We start from the raw sequence: 17,898 nt of genomic DNA, 5'->3' as shown, positions 1-17,898 counted from the left end.
TTTCTGGTTTTACAGAATGAAAGAATGAACAGGAAACAGTTTGTGTCTGGATAACGTGTTAGAAAGTGACACATCACTTTGATTTTTCCTTATCATGCAGGACATGCTGCCGATGCCGGGGGATCCAACGCAGGGTACTGGCAACTACAACATAGAAGATTTCGCTGACCTGGGCATGTTTCCACCGTTTTCTGAATAGCTTGTGAAGCAGAAATTGAAGCTCTTCTTCAAGGCCATTTCAGTATATTTTTTGGCTCTGCTTTTTCTGTGTTGCATTTCTGTAGAAGCTACTAAACCAGAAGATGCATTTCTCATATTTCAGATAGTGGTGTAGGGCTCGCTCTCTCCTCCACGGGGTGCGTTAGTGCCGACAGAGGAGCTCCAGCTCTTGGTTGTGTCCATTGACAGCTCCGTTATTTCTAGTTATTTTATCATCATCTACCTCAGAGATGAAAAACTTCGTTTGATTTAAAAAAACAAACAAACAAACAAATCTCTGAGTCTTAAATATTTGAATGTGAATGATATCCAATATTTCCTTTGAATGGTAATTTTTAAATAGATAATGCAGTAACAAAGACTAACAGAGAAAAGGTAAGGTGATGTGTTGTTACAGTGCCTACCACTCAATTTCGATGCCTTGCTTTAAGCTTAGGTTTCTGGGAGCAGACAGAATATTCTGTTTTCTTTCCTTCTTGTAGTTTTTAGTTCACTTTAAATGTGAGATTAAGCAACGTAATGTAGGCCTCTCTCACCAGAAGATTCAACTCCACCTTTTCTAACTTAAACTTGAATGTGTGTACATTTTGGTACTTTATGTATATCTTGTGATGTATGAAGTGATTTCCTGTACTGGTTTCTTTTGCCTTTTAATAGGGTCTATTCTGGAGTGAGAAGTGAGAAGGCTGACAATATGTGGAGGCTTTAGATACTGCAGGAGTCTCCATCACTTCACATGGTGTTCTTACTTTTAATTCAGGTGGTTCTCTATTCAGAACAAGCATTTACTTACAGAAGCTATTAGTCTGTTTTTGCACTGAATTGAGGCCTATGTAACTCTACACATTGCTCACTGGCTGCTTTAATTTTGATTGTTCTTGCTTTCTCAATAATACTGCCTCGTAAAAATGACTGTAAACCCATCGAGATTGCAGTTTCAATACTAGCTGCATTTCCTTTCTGTGAAGTACTTTTTATACTGTGAAATCTCACGTTTTAGCAGTGCGAGGTGGTGGCCTATTACAGTGAAATCATTCAAGCTCATTTGCTACAAGCAGTGAGATGGTTTTGTAGCATATGCTTTTTTAGAGTTGGTAATGGTAGTGGATACCAGTTGGACTCTTGTCCACTGTGTACACAGTGATAACTTGAATTTTTGCTTGGATTCCCAAGCAGTCATTTCTGTTAAACCCTGTTAACCCTTTTCTGTTAAATGCTGGGTTTTCACCTTACAAAGTGTTTCGAGTACTGGCTATTCTGAATGCTGTGTGCTTTTCCACAGAGGTAAGTTCATCAGCCTTCCTTCAGAGCAAGTCATCTACCATATCCATTCATCAGAAATGTGGTAGCAAGTTTTTCATTTATCTCATGCATAAGATGAGTTACAGGAGGTTGGGTTTGTATGCTCAGCCTTTTTATTCATTTCTTTTGGGGTGGGAGAAGGAATTGTTCATAAAGGACGAGGAGCCCAGAGTTCCTGCATGCAAATTTTCTGCAACCTTTGAGGTTGGAAAGGTGGAAGCCAGCCTTTGGGAAGGAGCAGGGTGAGCTTCCCGGAGCCTTTGCATATTCAGGAGCTATCATGGACCTTGAAACAGGAACCCCCATCTAGATCCCAATATCCACAGCCCTGCATCTAAATCCTAATGTCCACGCAATTCATAGACCTCACAGCACTACGGTCTCGCTTATTCTAGCTCCTCTTGAGTCACGGGCTATGTTTCAATGGGAAGGACCACGTACATTACTGTAGTTTATTTTGCCAAGATAACATCTTGGAAAAGCGGGCAGGCCCCTGTCCTGCACTTTGCCCTGGCATCATTCTGAAAGGCAGCGCAGGCTGCTGGGCCAGCAGTGGCACAGGGACCACGGGGTGTTTTTCCACCTGACTTTGCTTCCCCAGCCCTCAGGCAGGACAGCATGTAGTTTTCAGTATCCAGGAAGAGCCTTTTCTACTTTTTCTCTTGCCAAGTCTGGGACCAATCTCTTATCCTACATGCAAGTGGGGCTAGAGACACTTTTTTTTAGGAGATTTTTTAATGTATCTAGATGCAGTCCTGCAGAGGCCTCAGATCCCCCTGGTCTGTACTTGCCTCACCAAAATCACACTGAAAGCAAACAAAAAATCATATCTCTTCTCTCCCAGAGACAGGGAAAGTACCTTCTTAGGTGAGCAAGCCATGCACTTACGCACAATTCACTTGAATACATGAATGTTAATTTTCTTGGAGCCTTCTCCCTTTCCACCCATGCTGCTCGAGAGAATAACTGCTCGCTGAATTACATAAACAAAGCTCTGCTGTCCTCAGAATGAAATTCACTATTGCTGAAAAAGATGCCTTGGTGCAGTGCAGGCTGGGGGGAGGCAGGGTCAGCATCTGCACGCTTCAGTAGGGAGCAGCAGTCTATGGAATCTGATCATGAGGGAGAGAGCAGCAGATGAGCAGTTTCTATCTCTGTGCAGAAGATGCTGGAGATTATACATTTCAGTTCTTCTAGAATTTTTAAAAACCATTAGTCTGTAAAGTGGAAAATGAATCCAAAAATGCTATTGCTCTGTTCTATTTTACCTGACAGACTGTTCTAAGCATATTTATAATTTATTCAGAATTCAATCTAAAAATAAGATGTACGCAATTGTCTTTATCCTAATATCAGCTGTGATGACTTCATCCTGGAATCACAGAATGGCTTGGGTTGGAAGGGACCTCAACTATCACCCAGCCCCAACCCCCCGCCATGGGTTGGGTGACCCCTGCAGACCAGGCTGCCCAGGGCCCCATCCAGCCTGGCCTTGGGCACCCATAGTGGGCAGGGGCATCACTACCCTCTGAGTAAAGAATTTATTCCTCACATCTAATCTACATTTCCTCTCTTTTAGTTTAAAACCATTCCCCCTTGTCCTATCTCACAAAACTTGACTGTGCAGTTAAAAGTGCACTGTTAGCAGAATTTCAAGCACGTTTTCCCTTCTTTTACTTGCTGTGTTTTTCTTTTTTCCATACAGTGACATGCCAGTGTGCCTGAGGCATCAGGGCACGAGCGGCTGCTTCTCATCTGATAGCCCCCAACCCTTCTGTTTGGGAAAGGGGATGACTGCTCCATTAAGGGACAGTGCGGGTGGCACCCGGTTGGGGCTTTCCCTGCAGGCTGCGGTCATCCATTCCTCTGCTTTCTTCTCCTTTCCTCCCTTCCTTACCACTGCATTTCCATATCTCCTAGCCACACACACATGGGGAGGTGTGGGCAGCCCTTCCCAGTGAGAAGGGAGCTTAGCGAGCTTCAGGTTCAGGAGCACTGTGCTTCTAGCCAAGTGGCCGAGCAGGTTCAGCATCCGCAGTGTCAGTGTTAGCTGCTCTGCAAAGCCCCATCCCAGCTCTCGTGGCAGAACGCGCTGCGCAGGCTGAGCTGTGCTGCATCTTTATGTCATGTAGTTGGCTGTTAGAGCAACTCCCTTTATAGTATAGCTGGCATTGTAAAGTGCATTTGGAATGCTAACGTCCTTACTGTGTGCCATTGGTGTAACTTTGCTGGTGCTTTTGCTGCCAGTCTCTGGAATTTCACAGGTGGTGGATTTCTTGTTTCTTTTGTGTGCTCGTTGCTAAGCTGCAAATAAAGCTGTGATTTCTGATCGGACTGTGTCGCAAACACAGTGTTTCTCAAAACCGAATCTGCTGATTTTTAAACTGCAAATAGTAATGTCTGGGTGAGCTATTTCCACAAGTGGGCATGTAGAGATTTCAGATACTAAGATATGTACATTCCTTAGCTGGAACAAGCTGTCCTGTTGAACGAGAGGGACTCCATCACATTCCTTGTTACGAGCACTACTGGCAGTACGTACAGTTATGCTTGAACCGGGCAGTTCCACTTGTAGCTTTGTTGCCTTTTTTTCTGTTGTTCAAGTACAGTATTGAACTGTAAATACTTCTTGCAGTACTGCCTTTTTAACTCTTACTCACTTTTGGCACAGTGTTAAATAGTGTTGGATTTACCCAATTGCTATGACATATATTTTTATACATAGGTGTACTCTTTTCTCGAGAATAACAGCCATTTTGTCATCAATGCCTTACCAGTGTCATACTGCTGTTGCTCTTTGTTTGCAAGGTATCGGGTGGACTAATTTCCAGTTGAGATATTTTCACTTTTCCTGGCAGTGCTCATTTGGGATCCAGGTGATTTTTGCCAGTCCCGTTTTTTGCAGTTGTAAGCTGTGAGAAGAGGAGAATGTGAGCTTTGTGTTCTTCCTGTTAATGGAGCAAATGAAAGGTGATGCCATCTAATTGTCTATAGAAGGTCGGTCTTTTCCTGCTCTAAGCCAGAGTGCATTTCGTGGAACTGATGACTGTGGGCACTGATTACTTTGTGTAGATTAAAAAGAAAAAAGAAAATAAAAACAAAACAAAACAAAAACCTAAACAACAACAAAAAAAGAAACCTCCCAAAATGGACTTCTGTCATTGTTAGGCACTTGGTTACTTATCTGTTTAAACTCTTCCTATTGATGTGAAATTGTGCCGTGGATAAAGTGTATTTTGTACTTCTGAATGTTCTATATTTATGACTAACAAGTACAGAATCGGTTGTGTGTATGTATAACTAATAACTGCCTTTTTAAAATTCATTCAAATAAAAAGGTCATGAGCTGTTGTTAATTCCTGCCTTGTTGTAAATGAGCACGCTGTGCTGTTGGGAGTCGTGGAGTGGGAAGTAACCCTGAATGGTGCCATCGGGCACTGGTCTTTTCTTTGAAATCTCTTTCTGTGCTGCATGGTTTGGATGGGAAGGTCCCTTTTATCTTCTTCATTTGTACAGAGGCTGTCCAGCGGGAGAGGAATGTCAGTTTGAGACATCAACTTTTGAAAGAAGTTCCAGAAAAGCATTAATTAAGAGCCCTGTTCTGCTGATGGCGTTGAGGTGTGTGATTTGGGATCTGTATTGTAGAGTGCTTCATTAGAGCACAATTGGTTTAGAATTGATTCATAGTCTGTGGCAATTTTTATTCTCTCTCTCGGGTGACAGCACAGTGCTTTCTTTGTCCACCTTTTGGTCTCATTATTCAAAGTTGAAAAATGCTCGCATCCTTCCCACAAACATCCTGGTGACCTTTCCAGACTTTCTTATGTAAAGTGCATTTGCCTTTCACAGTGGTTCTTCATTGTATTTATACTGTATTTCTTTGTCTGCTTTGATACGTTCTGAGCAGGATTTACCTTGCTAATAAATCCAAAAAAGCTGATGTCGGGGCCACCACAGGGAGCTGAAGATGCTCCAGGGCATGCATTCTGTTGCAGGGTAAGTGGTCTTTTCACAGCCCACGCACCATTTTAAAGGGCTCTGCCTATGGAGACCAAACACAGGCCCTTGTTGGGGACCCTGTGGGAAACCCACAGTCAAAGCAGGGCACTGGGATGTCCTTCATCAGCTGCAGGGCCAGCCCCGTCTGCTCTGCAGGACTCCACTGGGTAAGTGCTCATCTCTAGGAGACGTGTTGGTCTATGGTGATGAGGACAGAAATGCTGGGGGTTTGTTACTGTGGCAGTTGCTTGGTGCTTTTTGTTGATTTTTTGATAGGCTTTTAGTTGTTTTTGGAAGGACGTTATGGAAGTAGAAGGGAGCACACAGAACAGAGGTGGAGGAGGAACACACCAGGCAGGGCAGGGGTGGTGTGGCTGGGCTGTGTTACAATCGCTCCTAGCAGTCCTCTCAGATTGATGGCCATTAACCTGTACTCCCAGGCACTCAACCAAACATACTTTTAGGCAACGTGGTGACAACTGGCTGTGGAGTTGCTGGGGGTCTTAGTTTTGGTGTGGAATCTGGGTTTGGAGATGTAGATACGGAAGGGAGCCAGATGTGCAGTGATAACTGCTATAGGTCAGCATGGTGGGACACCATCCACATGTAAAGGCTGGCGTGTAGGAAGGAAATATGGTTGATGTATCCCTACACTTACCATATTTGGCTCTATAGTCTGGCATTAATGACTCATAATAACAGCTTAAGTCTTCATTATGATGATAGAAATATATCTTTCTTAATTTTTCCATGGGAGCTAATTCCTAGCCACATTTCCATCAATATATCATTGTAGTTCAGGATGTATTACTCATTTAATTTTCCCAGTCTCTCTCCAACTTGGATATAACAGGGACAGATACAGAGTTCTTCCATCCTTCTTCACCAAGGTTTGGCACATTCTTGCTTGGCAGTCCTTGGCTGCATCTTTCTTCAAATTTCTTGTTCTGTCCCACATAAAATGAAATAACTTGAGCCGCATTAATGAATTTAGGATCATGTCCAAAGGTTGCTAGGGCATCTTTTCATTAGCTCTGGAAAAAAAATTATCTTCTAATTATAGACTGGCACTAAATACTAATATACAAAATGTGTCATTTGGGACTCAGCTGAAAATAATGTCATCTGAAGGGTCACACATGGAAGATGCACATGCAGCAGTGCTTAAGTGCAATTACCACAGCTGTTGCAGACAAAATTTAACAGCTGTACACACATTACTGCCATTACAGCTATGCAGGCACAGCTCTGAGGGACAGAAGAGGGCCCCAGAGGTTGGATATTAGGAAGAATTTATTCTCAGAAAGAGCGGTGATGCATTGGCACGGGCTGCCCAAGGGGGGTGGTGGAGTCATCATCTCTGGAGGTATTCGAGAGCTGTGGGGATGTGGCACTGAGGGACGTGGGGGGGGGGGGGGGTTGGGGTTGAACTGGGTGATCTTTGTGGTCTTTTCCAACCTTTATGGATTCTGTGATAAGTTGGAGAGCTGCCTGAGGTACCCTGGGCTGGGCTGTGGGCATGAGGAAAGATGGAAGGATGGAAGCTATGCAGCCCTGTGTCCAGAAGGGTACAGCTTTGTCAAGAATTTGAAGAACTGATAGTTTGTGAACTTGAAATACTGACCCGTTCCGCTGTCTCTTAAAAAATGTGTTTGCCGTTGTTGGAAAGGAAGAAAGGCATTCATTGAAATTAATTAAATTCCCATGAAACAGTTAATTATTGAGAACCTATAAAGTGTTTAAAGCAGTGCAGCTCCTACAAGACATACTGGTGCCCACTGCACAGAGACGCTTAATCTAAAGGGGTTTGGAACTGAAGGTTATTCAGATTCTTAACATATTTTTAGTGACCCCCGTGATTTAAGGTCAGAGACCTCAGCGGGGAGTCAATGGAAGTTGTCACTTTAATCGTTTTAGTTCTAAAGATTCATCAAAGTTGATGCAAATTGACCTAAATTTCCAGATCTTGCTGAGGGATCGGGGTTCTGCACTAAGCTACTGGGGCTGACCTGGATATATTGCCTGGTAATGAAATGCTGTAGCAAACCCACGGAAGCAAGCGTCGATTATATAAATAAGGCGACTAAGAGATGAAAGCCCTAATTGGGTAAATGCTGATACGGATCACTGCAGATACACGACACCTCAGCACAGACTGAACGCCCACTCTGCTCTGGCAACAGATTTCCTCTGACAGATTTGTAACCCCCACCCCCCAGTTTTCCCCATGCACAACTGTGTCGCTGCAGGGTGGGAGAGCGTGTTTGTGCACCAGTGTTAATAAGGTGTCAAGAGAAATGTACTCTTCTAAAATCAACCATGACTTCAGTATTGAGAAAGAACTTCATTAGGGAGATGGGAATATTAGACAGAGGGTCCCCATTTTTCTCTCGTTATTGTGCTTTTTGCCATCAGGATGTTTCACGGCCATTTAAAACACTGGAGCTGAGTTCCCAGCAACAAGTCCTTTAATAACTCCTATTTCCAGGAGTTTCTAAAATTGGGTTAAAGATACCCTGAAGGCTCACATTTCCTTGCTGTTAAGGTCCGCTATCCAGAAGAGAGCAATCTCTCTCTCTCAAAAAGGTTTCAGTTTCTTCTCATGAAGAGAACGTGCACTAAAAATGCTGTGTGATGGACTTTTTGGAACCTTTTCCATCACCAACAAAATGAGCAAGGTGCCGCAGTTGGCAGTGATAGTGGCGGGGTGCTCTGGCTGCTGAGTGGCACAGCTGCAGCCGGAGGCATTGGGAGGTGCCCTATGGAAAACACGTGGAACAACTTCTTTGCCTCGGGAGCCTGTGTGGTGCAGGGGCTGCAAAGGGCTCTGGCTGTGTCCATCCTCAGCTGCACAGTGCCATGGTGGTGGACAAGGACTGGAGATGTCCTCTGCTTTCCTGAGAGGTGGAAGAGATGGCCTTCGCGGTCCCAGTGCCTCCATTTGGATTGGGGATTTGGTAGGGTCAGCTCCAGCCCTCAGCACAGAGCCAGAGAAGGCACCAAACCCTGATGTGATCACCAGCCCGAGTCAATGAGAGGCCCTCCCCAGCAAATGGAGCATACATGGCCATGAGACTGCAGCCACCTCCGCATGCTGCAGCATGTCCTTTTCCCATGTCCTGAAGAAGCCCCAGCTGTGCTCACTAACACTGCCCAGTCAGGTTTTATGCCACCCCGCCATTCCCACACCCATCCTCCTTTGCAGACATTTGCCTTCCAAAGAGCAGAGCAGTTCTGTGGTATGACTCAAGATACTGACAAAAATCCCCTCAAGCTGCTGACAAAACCCCAGAGATGCAGTCTATCAGTATTGCAGTTCTCTCAGCTTTGCAAGCAGCTTTTCCTTTTTATTACAAGCCCTGAGAAACCAAGATTGGGGAAAAAAGGAACCAGAGTGAAGAAACAAAATAGCTCTTGCCTGATTGGAGATGTTATTTTGGTGGATGATCTCCGGTTTTCCACCAATAAAACCTTTATTAACGCAGTGACCAGACGTAACAACACTGGGAGAAGAAAGCAAGGATGTTTAAAGGGTAAGATCGCAGTTACACTATCAGCTATAATATCTTCCTGTAGGATTATTCCCATCCTTGTCACCCAGAAGCTATATGGATTGGTTTGCATGCGGTTTCTGGGTTAAATGGGAAGTCTGCTTGGTAATCTCAATGCAAAAGTGTCTCAAACGGAGTGCCTGAGTCCGATTCCCATAGCAGGGGCTGCACTGCTAAGAAGAAGCTGTGCAGTCAGCATATGGGCCCTAATGCGGTATGAATGTTGGTTCCATTTGATTTTTTAACTGAGCTAGAGCCAATCATTTCATGGTATTTATAATCCCACCACCACGCAATCTTCTGTGCAGAGGCAGTGTCTGATACCTTCCTCAGCTTTTTGGAAATCTGTGGGTTTTTGTCATGAATGTTCATAGGCTAGAAGAGAAGTTCCGTGTTTGCTTTTTCACTGCACTGAGGATGCAGAAAGCTGATGTGGTCTTACCAAGAAGGCTCGACTTCCTTCATTGCTGGGAGAGGAGAGCAATGGCAGTACTGCGCTTACAGGTGCTCTCAGTTCTGAGCAGAACGACTTCCACAAGAGCTGTCCAACGCATCGCTTCTGATACAGACTGCCTAACTCAAACCCGTGGGGGGTGAAGATGGGAGAAGGTCTTTTTCAGGTTGTTTTTGACGCTGTGTGCATCAGGATCCTAGTCCTCTCCTGCCCCAGGATTAATGCATTGATCCTCAGCATCACGCTGCTGCAGAGAGGTGATCGTTACCGCTGCTCGTTAGCGATTGGGACGCTGGTAGGCACAGGGGTTAAATGGCTCTGTGCACCAAAGCAAATCACTGGTGACCCAAAACTACAACGTGGGAGTTCCTGACTCCTTAGCCGTGCTCGTTCCACGAGACCACACTGCCTCCTGAGAAAATATGCTTCCACGGTATATGGCCAGCTGTGTAAACATGTCCAGAGACAGCCATGCAACGCTGCGCTGCTCCCGCTATGCAAGTCATATTCTGTTTTGTTTGTAAGCACAAATCCTAAATCCCTCCTCCAAAATGGATGTTTTTGCAAACAAAGCGTTGGGAAATGAGGAAAAGCGGACTAATTCCAGATGACGTTGGTGTTTGGGGCTGCAGGTGACACAGTGAAGCTCACTTCCCTTCACACATTGAGCCTCTGGCTCCGTGCCCAGCTGGAGGGCTGATAGAGGACAGGAAGGCTCCTCGCTTCTCACTTCTGAGGTTTCCTTGGCGGTCGGAGTGCCTCTCCTGAGCCTGAAAATGCACTGCTGTAAGAATCAGAGCTATGAGTCCAACTCCTGAAAAATGATGAGTTCTGAGCGCCGTCGATACGGAGTTTCCTCATTTTGCCTCTGTTACAGGAAGGCTCTCCTGGAGCATGATGTGTCCAACCGCCAAACGAAAGATATTTTTACTTTTTCTTTAATTTCCCTTTCTCTTGGCCACGAGTGGGCACTGCCTTCGCTCCCACTGCATCGAATGAGTGCACTTTGTCACTGTGAGTAGCACAGCTCGGGGCTGCAGTCCGCTCCGTGCCAGCATTTCAGTGATCCCACCGCTCTGCGCTCCGTTTCATCCCAAGCTGCTGAAAGCTTTATCCCCAGGAGGAGGCTGTTGCAGCGTGTTCCAGCGCTCTGCTTTGCTCTTAAGCACGCATCATGTTGTGTCTGCGGTGTTTATCAGCAGCATCCTCTCTGTTTGTTCCTCTCCAGCAGCTACACGCACAGCTGGGCTCTCCGGAGGAGCTTCGCACTGTGTTTGCGCTGCTGTGCGTGAAATAGAAGTTCTTGCCCTCTGTGCCTCCTGCAGCTTTCCCAAAGGGTTCCTCAGGATCCGCAGAGGTCTTCTGTGGCATGGATTTGAGTGGAAGCAGTAAGCACTGAGCCCAGTGCTGTAAAACGCACAGCTGTCAGGTCAGGCTGCTGCCCTGCTTAGTGGGGATATGCTGTGATGGGGGCACAGGGCTGTAGGGGAGGATTTTGGGAAGGCCCTGGTTTAAGGCAGGCATTCAGCAGGTGTTCAGGTCTCTGCAAGGCTGTTTTGCAGCAGGCTGAAAGCAGCCTTTCAGGGCTACCAGTGATGACACTGGATGAGAAAGCATTTTGTTTAAACGCTAGTTTCTTCAAAGCGTGATGGGCGGGGGGGGAGGGTGGAAGGAAAAAAAAAAAGAAGAAAAAAGCCTTTCTAGAGCTTGAATTTGCTTCATAGAGCAGAGCACTGAAAACTAATGAAAGCCAGATGGCCCGGCCTGTCCCACGAACGGGAAAGGGAAGAAAAGCCAAGCTCAGCATCACAGGAAGCTGCAGCCAGGGAGCTGGGAAGGGCAGCAGCCTGCACAGGGAGCACAGGGACCGGCACTGACCAGGGCAGCTCCGGAGATGGGCTGGTGCCGGGGTTTGCCCAGGAAGGCTGGGAGGAAAGCAATTTCAGGTCTCTGGTGCACAAAGCTGAGCCATGAGACTGGCCTGAGGGTTTGCTGTTGCAAAAGCTGTGTAGGAGTGCAGGGTCCTTCCTGGATGGAGGCTACAGCAAGCAGCTGAGCTGTGCCGAGTTTCACAGCTGTGTTGTGCAATGGTCAAAGCCAATCCCAGTTCCACCGCTCTTTGCATGGGAGCTGCGTGGAAATATACGAGCATGGCAGAAATGAGTCTGACGCACTTCCTAAAGGGGCAAGAGCATTGTACAAGTGAGTGTGTAGGCATGGACATGGGTTTAAAGTACGGCAGTGTGTGTGTGTGTAAATGTGTACGTGCACACAAGAAAAACACATGGGCTGGGAAATACCTGCAGGTATGGAGTGTGGTGGGTGAGGGGTGCGTGCTTCCCTCTGCCTGGGCTCCTCTGCCAAAGCCAGGGTAGAGGAAAGTGGTTGGGGAGCTGAGCAGGGCTGGGCTGCCTCCATTTCACACTGACAATACAGAAATTTGGAGGCTTGAAGCCTTTTTGTATGCGCCTTCCACTTGAGCTGCATCCTGCAAGCCCTGGTAAAGCCATGCTGCCGGGCTCTCCTGTCTATCTCAGGCTGTGGGTTTCTCCCATTGCTGCTGATCATCCTGGTGTCAGAGACGAGTGCCCTGGTTCAGACCAGAGAAATGTGCCACATCCAGGCAGCGGGTGTGCAAAAGGTGCAGGCTGGTGGAGCCCTGCCCGCCCCAGCCAGCCCTCAGAGCTGCGGTGTCTGCACCCACTGCCAGACCCTCAACCGTGGCCGATCCAGGGCAGCACCATGTGGCTCCTATGGCTACAGCTGGCTTCTGTACGGCATGGAGTCCCATGGACATGTGTCTTATTAGCACTACAAGTCTAGCAGAGCGAGCATCTCTTCATCATCCACACTTTAGCCAAAATATTATAGCGCAGTTTCCACTTCCTAGCATTTAACTCAGTCTTTTCCACTCAACAAGAAGTGCTACACAGATGGACTGGCAGATTTGGGGAGCTGCTTCTTCCAGTTTGGAAATCTTAGGAAATCACTATGGCAAAACATTTTTTTTTCTGTTATTCAAACTCCAGAAATATTCCATGCGTGGTCTACAAATCTCACCTCCTTTTTCTTTTACTTTGTCTCTTTGAAGTATAATGCAAGTCTAAAATCACCCAAGTCAAGCTTTTGCACCTGCCATGTTCCGATGACTTCTGAAATGAAACTCAGTGTGGTTGGTTGGTGGTGGTATCGATGGATGCTGCCAGCTCTGTACATCTCATGTTTTGCTATTTTTGTCATAAAAGAACTAGCAAGGTAAGATGTGGTTTTTGATGGAGAGATGGAATGCAACTTAACCTCTCTTGGAAAACAAATGCACTCTTGTAGACCCTCGTACTGGTTTGAGGGGGCTAAAATGATACGAGGAAGAGCAGGAGGATCTAGTAGATCCTAAATCAAGACTCCTCTCTTTGCCTTGTATTTTCCCAGGAAAGGCTGAACTGATGCTTGGATTTCATGTGAACATCTATTTAAGCCTCTGAGGACATTGCCAGGAGCCACAGAACAATGAAATAACTCCACGGTGCCAATATTACAGCTATTCATTGAAGCTGGAGTTCCCTAAGCAGTAAGGATCAGACTTGCTGCCAGTAAAGCATGAAAAGTGTCACTCAGCAGCCAGCACAGGACTGAACCTCAGACAGCCCAGGTCCAGCCCTTCGCAGCGCTGGGTTTTCTCATATTTGCTGCTGCCCTTCCAGGCATTCGGAGCCTCCCCTATGGCCGGAATGTGGGATTGGGATGGGGCTGGGCAGGCCGCATAGATGCAGTGATCCCATAAACATGTGGGCCTTGCAGTGCTGGCTAAATGGGAAGAGCGAAGTCCCTTAGCGTGGGGCTGCTGATGGAGCAGGCCCTGTGCTGGGTTCAATCACAAAGTCTTTGTGGCCAGGACTGTTTTCATTTTAGTGGCTGTGCCCAGAATAACAGGAGCAGGATGTCAGTGGGAGCCCCCAGAGCTGCTGCAGCACAAACGCTCATCAGCCGCTAACAGATAATGTTTCCTGTCTCCAGCTTTTAAGGCAGCGTTGTGGCCCGAGTGGATAGAAGCCTTCCTCTCTCTCTCCCCAGCTGCGGTCTCCAGCTGAGACAGGTGGAACGGGGCAGTGCTGCCCACTGCTCCATCAGCTCTGGATGTTCTCCAGATGCCACTGATGGCTTCTGAGAAGGAAATCAACGCATCCGCAGAGGCTCAGAGGAGTGACTGCTGGCTGCCCCGCCTCAGGAAAGCGGTGCTGTCGGTGGCTCTGCCCAGAGGCAACGCCTGGATGTGGGCCAGACCTTGGCGAGATGGCCGGGCTGGGCAGACAGGGGAGCCAGGAGGAAGGAAGTGAATGAAGTCAGTCCTGTGATCTGCACCAGATGTGTGCTCCTGCTTCTCTGCGAGCTCATTACCGCTGACCGAGAGGTGCCCTGTGTGCCACCACAGCTGCTGGGGGGCAGCCAGGCACAGCACGGGTCTTCCTGTCCCCAAAGCTCCCATCCAGCACAAGCACTCCTTCCCGGAGCCCAGGGAGAGCAGCGGCAGCCAAATGAGTAAGGCAGAAACATCGCTGCTCGGGCAGCCATGGTGCAGCATCAGAGCATGGTGAGTTGTACTGAGCAGTGGCTGAGGTGAGGCTGACACTGAAAATGTTGGGTGGGTAGCGACCACAGGAAACACTTGCATTATCAGGACATAAAAAGTCATGGGGTTTAAAACGGTACGTCCACAAGGGAGGAGCTGCTTAAGACAGCCTGCTGCTGGGACAACCAAAGCAGAGCTTTATGGCAGCCAGGCCCTGTCCTCGTGGGCTTACTGGTGATCAGGTTTGTCCCTGTGCACCCAGCGGTGGAAGTTCTGGGATCACCACAGCTCCAGTCTGGGCCGCAGCTGAGGAAGGAGGAGGTGAGATGGGCCCCGGGAGCTGCTGACGCCTGCAGGTGAGGTGAAGGAGCCGGGGCTCGGCCTTTCCACCTCTTCTGGTAGCACTGGTTTGCTCGACAAAGTAGCAGCTGGAAGGAGAGCAGACGCAGCTGTGGGGTAGGAGGCCAAAGGAGAAAGGCGAGAGGAGGAAAGACCACTGCGAGGCCGCTCATGCAGCCAAGCCAGCTGCAGAGCTCTCGTGGGTTTTGTTGTTGTTGTTGTTGTTTAATTGTTTTTTATACTAACAGGCAATTAAAGTGATCTATTTCTTTCTTTCTGTCTTTTATGTTTCTCTCGTAATGAGTCATTTCCTGGGGGTGGAAGGGAAACAGCATTTCTTCTCAAAGCTTCAGAACAGAGTTTTGGCATTTGGGTTGTGGGTTTTTTACTTTACTTGCTTGCCTGCTTGCTCTCAATGAAGCAGCTACATCAAAACAAGCATGGAAAAATAAGAAGCCACACATGGATAACGCCTGAACTCTGCTCTTTGCCCACAGGAAGGGGTGTCCGTATAGCAGGCGGCCCAAGGCAGCGCACAAGGTAAGGGGTGATGGCTGCCAAAGCAGCAGATGGCCCTCCCACCGTATTCACCCACAGGTTCTGATGCTTTTTCCAGCTCCTGCACGTCACTGGTGTCAGTGCCTGTCTGCTCCGCCACACACTGACCTTTTGCCTGCTTTGCACATGGAAACTGGTGGTGGTTTCAGTTTAGTAAGCCACATGCCTTGAGGCTGTAGTGGATGCAGGGCGAAGCTGGCTGTTGTCCCCAACGCTTACGTGTAAGTAACTGCTGTCGGTCTGGGGAAGCCCAGTGTGAAGCAGTGGAGAGCCTGAATCTTTTATGCTACAAAGCTGTAAGTAAAAAGTGCTCGTTAGAGCGTGGACTAATAAAAGTGGTCATGCAATCAAGCTAATTTGCTAGAGATTAGAGCCTAATTAAAACCAAAGAAGCGAGAGGGCTGCTAGCCTCAGTGCTAAGCACACACACAGAACAGCATACACTGACAGCCAAGAGAAGCACTCTGGCTTTTCGGCAACAAGCAGCAGCAAACCACCTCGAAGGAGAAGCCACTCCTTCCCAAAGCTTCCAGCTACAACTTCACTCCAACCTGTTCTGCCTGTGGGTTGGGATGAGCAAACCCCCAGCACTGGTGGAACAACAGCAAAAACTTCCATTGACATCAGTGGGTCCTGGACTCATCTCACAGCCTATTTTGTTTGTTTGTTATGCATTTCCTGTACTGCTCAGCTTCCAGAATGAATTCTGTGTAGTTTCTCAATGGAAAAGGAAGAAAACATATACTTTCAGAGTTACTGCTTGTGTGTCACGCAGAAATACTTGTCTTGATTGAACCCTGGCGTAATTAAGCTGGAAATCAGTCAGTGCAGTTATTTCAGATCCAGAGAGGCTTGTTTCACTGCAATATTTAGCTGGTTGTTTTTCCCAAGTGTTATGCCAGCCCCACTGGCTGGGGGAAGGAAAACATTTAAAGGGCCATCATTGACCCAACAGATCTGACAGCAAATCCCAAAAGATGTGCTGGGTGTGTACACAGACCATGAGCTCCTGTCCCCAGCTCTGTTTGCTCATCTCCTCCCTCATGGTGTGGGTGCTCACCAGGGCCCTCAGACCTGCATGAGGTTCCGTGGAGCCAAGTGCTAACCCTTGGAAGTCAACAGGCACATGGCCAACATCAGGCGCTTGTAAAAGGCAGCCAGTGTAATGAAAACAGCTTCACTTATTCACAACAGATTGTATTAACCCGTTCCCAGCTAAACTGGGAAAGGACAATAATTTCACATATTAAAACAAAAGGAAGCAGGGTGTTCTGGTGACTAATTTCCTTCAAATCACGTCACGTAGGTCATCATCATCACAGGTCTCTTGTCTTGTTGACCAGCACTTAGGTAGATACTCATATAGCAGCTGTTATTTTCTGCTGTGGATTGTGGTTTTCTGCCCAGCAGCAAGTCCAATTTCCGGGGAAACTGGGAAGCCAACTCCTATCTACGCAAAAGATGAACTGTGTTTCCTGCAACTTTGTGCCTCTAACGTTACCGGTTGAGTAACAGCCGGACACAACCGTGTCTTCTGTAAGGAAATATGCCAACAGTTGCTGCCTAGAAGTGAATAAAAAGTACTTTTGCTTTTGAATGAGTTGAAGCTGCAATAACAGTCCTGTCCAATCAAAGCTTACTCTTCTCGACAACAGGATGCGTTGCTCTGTTTAAGCGAGGAATAGCGTTGTTTTAGTCAGTACACGTACTTTGCTTCCCGTTGGGAGTGTTGCACAAAAAAAAAACCCTAATTTATTGCGTATCAAATAACTAATCCAGTGCGTATTTAGAGATTTTATATACAGGGATGTTTTCTAATACCATTTGTGTGGAAAGAAAATATAAGCTAGCGTGATCTGTTTATTTAACCATGTGAGCTACAACATTAAGGAGAGTGCCCTCTGAATAAGAGGCTGCATTGCTGTTAGTACTAGCAGAGTCATGTCTATTGAGGGTCTCGATGCTCCTGATTTACGGTCAGAAAAGTTGACTGTCAGAAAATGTTCATTCTGGTGGTACAAGACCTTTCTTTGTCCTTCAATCTCCCTGTTGCTTAAAAGGCAATTACTGAGAGCAACGGTAAGATTTAGCCTAAGGACTTCTGCATTTGCCCCCTGCTAATGGTGTGCTGGGATCCTGTCATCTGCCAAGACGCAAGCAGGGCAGCAGTAACTCTGATGCCTGTCACTGCTTCCTTCATTCCTTCCCTACTCCCATCTTGAGAAGTCCGTTCCTCCATGTCAGGCTGTGCTAATGAATAAGAACAGATTCTGAGCTCTGTGTCTTGCAGGGAAAGCATCAGCTGGGCTGACACCAGTGGTGCTGCTCGGCTTTGACCCTGCCTGAGGACAGTCCACATCCACCTCCAGGTAAATGCCCCAAGGCTTCTCTTGCAGCCAGGCAAGCCCTGCTGCAATTATCATTACAATTATCCCTCACTTCAGCATGGGGTGCCTGTCATAGCCTGACAGCAGTGCCCCGTGCACTGTGCAGTGGGGCCGCATGCAGGCCCTGTGATGGTGCTGGAGGTGTGGGCAAGAGTCAAGGCTGGAGACAACTTCTGGCCTTGCAGATGTAAATCAAGGTCCTGCTGTTGTCTCAGTTTGTGTATGTAGCTTTGTAGCTATCTATCCATATGTCTGCAAAGGGATTTTAAGCATGAAACTATCCTTATTTGGAGATGGAGAGTATCATTCGTCCTGTAAAGACAGGCCAAACGTCTCCTGCCAGGAGAAAGGGGATGCTATGCCACCATCCAACCCAGGTTTCTTTCTTCATGTAAATCAGGAGCTTCCCTTCAGTCCAGTTGAGTCAGTGATAAACTCATGGCCAGGCCAGACGATGCTTGTCCCAGCACTGAGGGTGTTTCTGTGTCCAAACTAGTCCACGCACAGGGAAAAAAGTCTAAA

At 47.2% G+C, this 17,898-nt stretch overlaps 2 protein-coding genes across 7 annotated transcripts in view; both read left to right on the top strand.

The window, feature by feature from the left end:
• The window catches only part of ARNT2 (aryl hydrocarbon receptor nuclear translocator 2), a 93,024-nt gene extending 88,147 nt beyond the window's left edge, over nt 1-4,877 (top strand). For all 6 annotated transcript variants that reach the window (XM_015292042.4, XM_015292040.4, XM_025153947.3 and 3 more), the window contains one exon: nt 101-4,877. In XM_015292042.4, coding sequence (XP_015147528.1) covers nt 101-199 — 99 coding nt within the window. In that variant the 3' untranslated portion in view covers nt 200-4,877. The remainder of the gene's footprint in view (nt 1-100) is intronic.
• Nucleotides 4,878-14,782: 9,905 nt separating this feature from the next.
• The window catches only part of ABHD17C (abhydrolase domain containing 17C), a 44,234-nt gene continuing 41,118 nt past the window's right edge, over nt 14,783-17,898 (top strand). Inside the window, exon 1 of the mRNA XM_046899053.1 lies at nt 14,783-17,358. The gene's annotated coding sequence lies outside the window, so the exon portion shown is untranslated. The remainder of the gene's footprint in view (nt 17,359-17,898) is intronic.

The sequence above is a fragment of the Gallus gallus genome, chromosome 10, assembly GCF_016699485.2.
Source record: "Gallus gallus isolate bGalGal1 chromosome 10, bGalGal1.mat.broiler.GRCg7b, whole genome shotgun sequence".
NCBI lineage: Eukaryota > Metazoa > Chordata > Aves > Galliformes > Phasianidae > Gallus > Gallus gallus.
The sequence above is the reverse complement of the archived record's forward strand: the minus strand, read 5'-3'. Positions and strand labels throughout refer to the sequence as shown.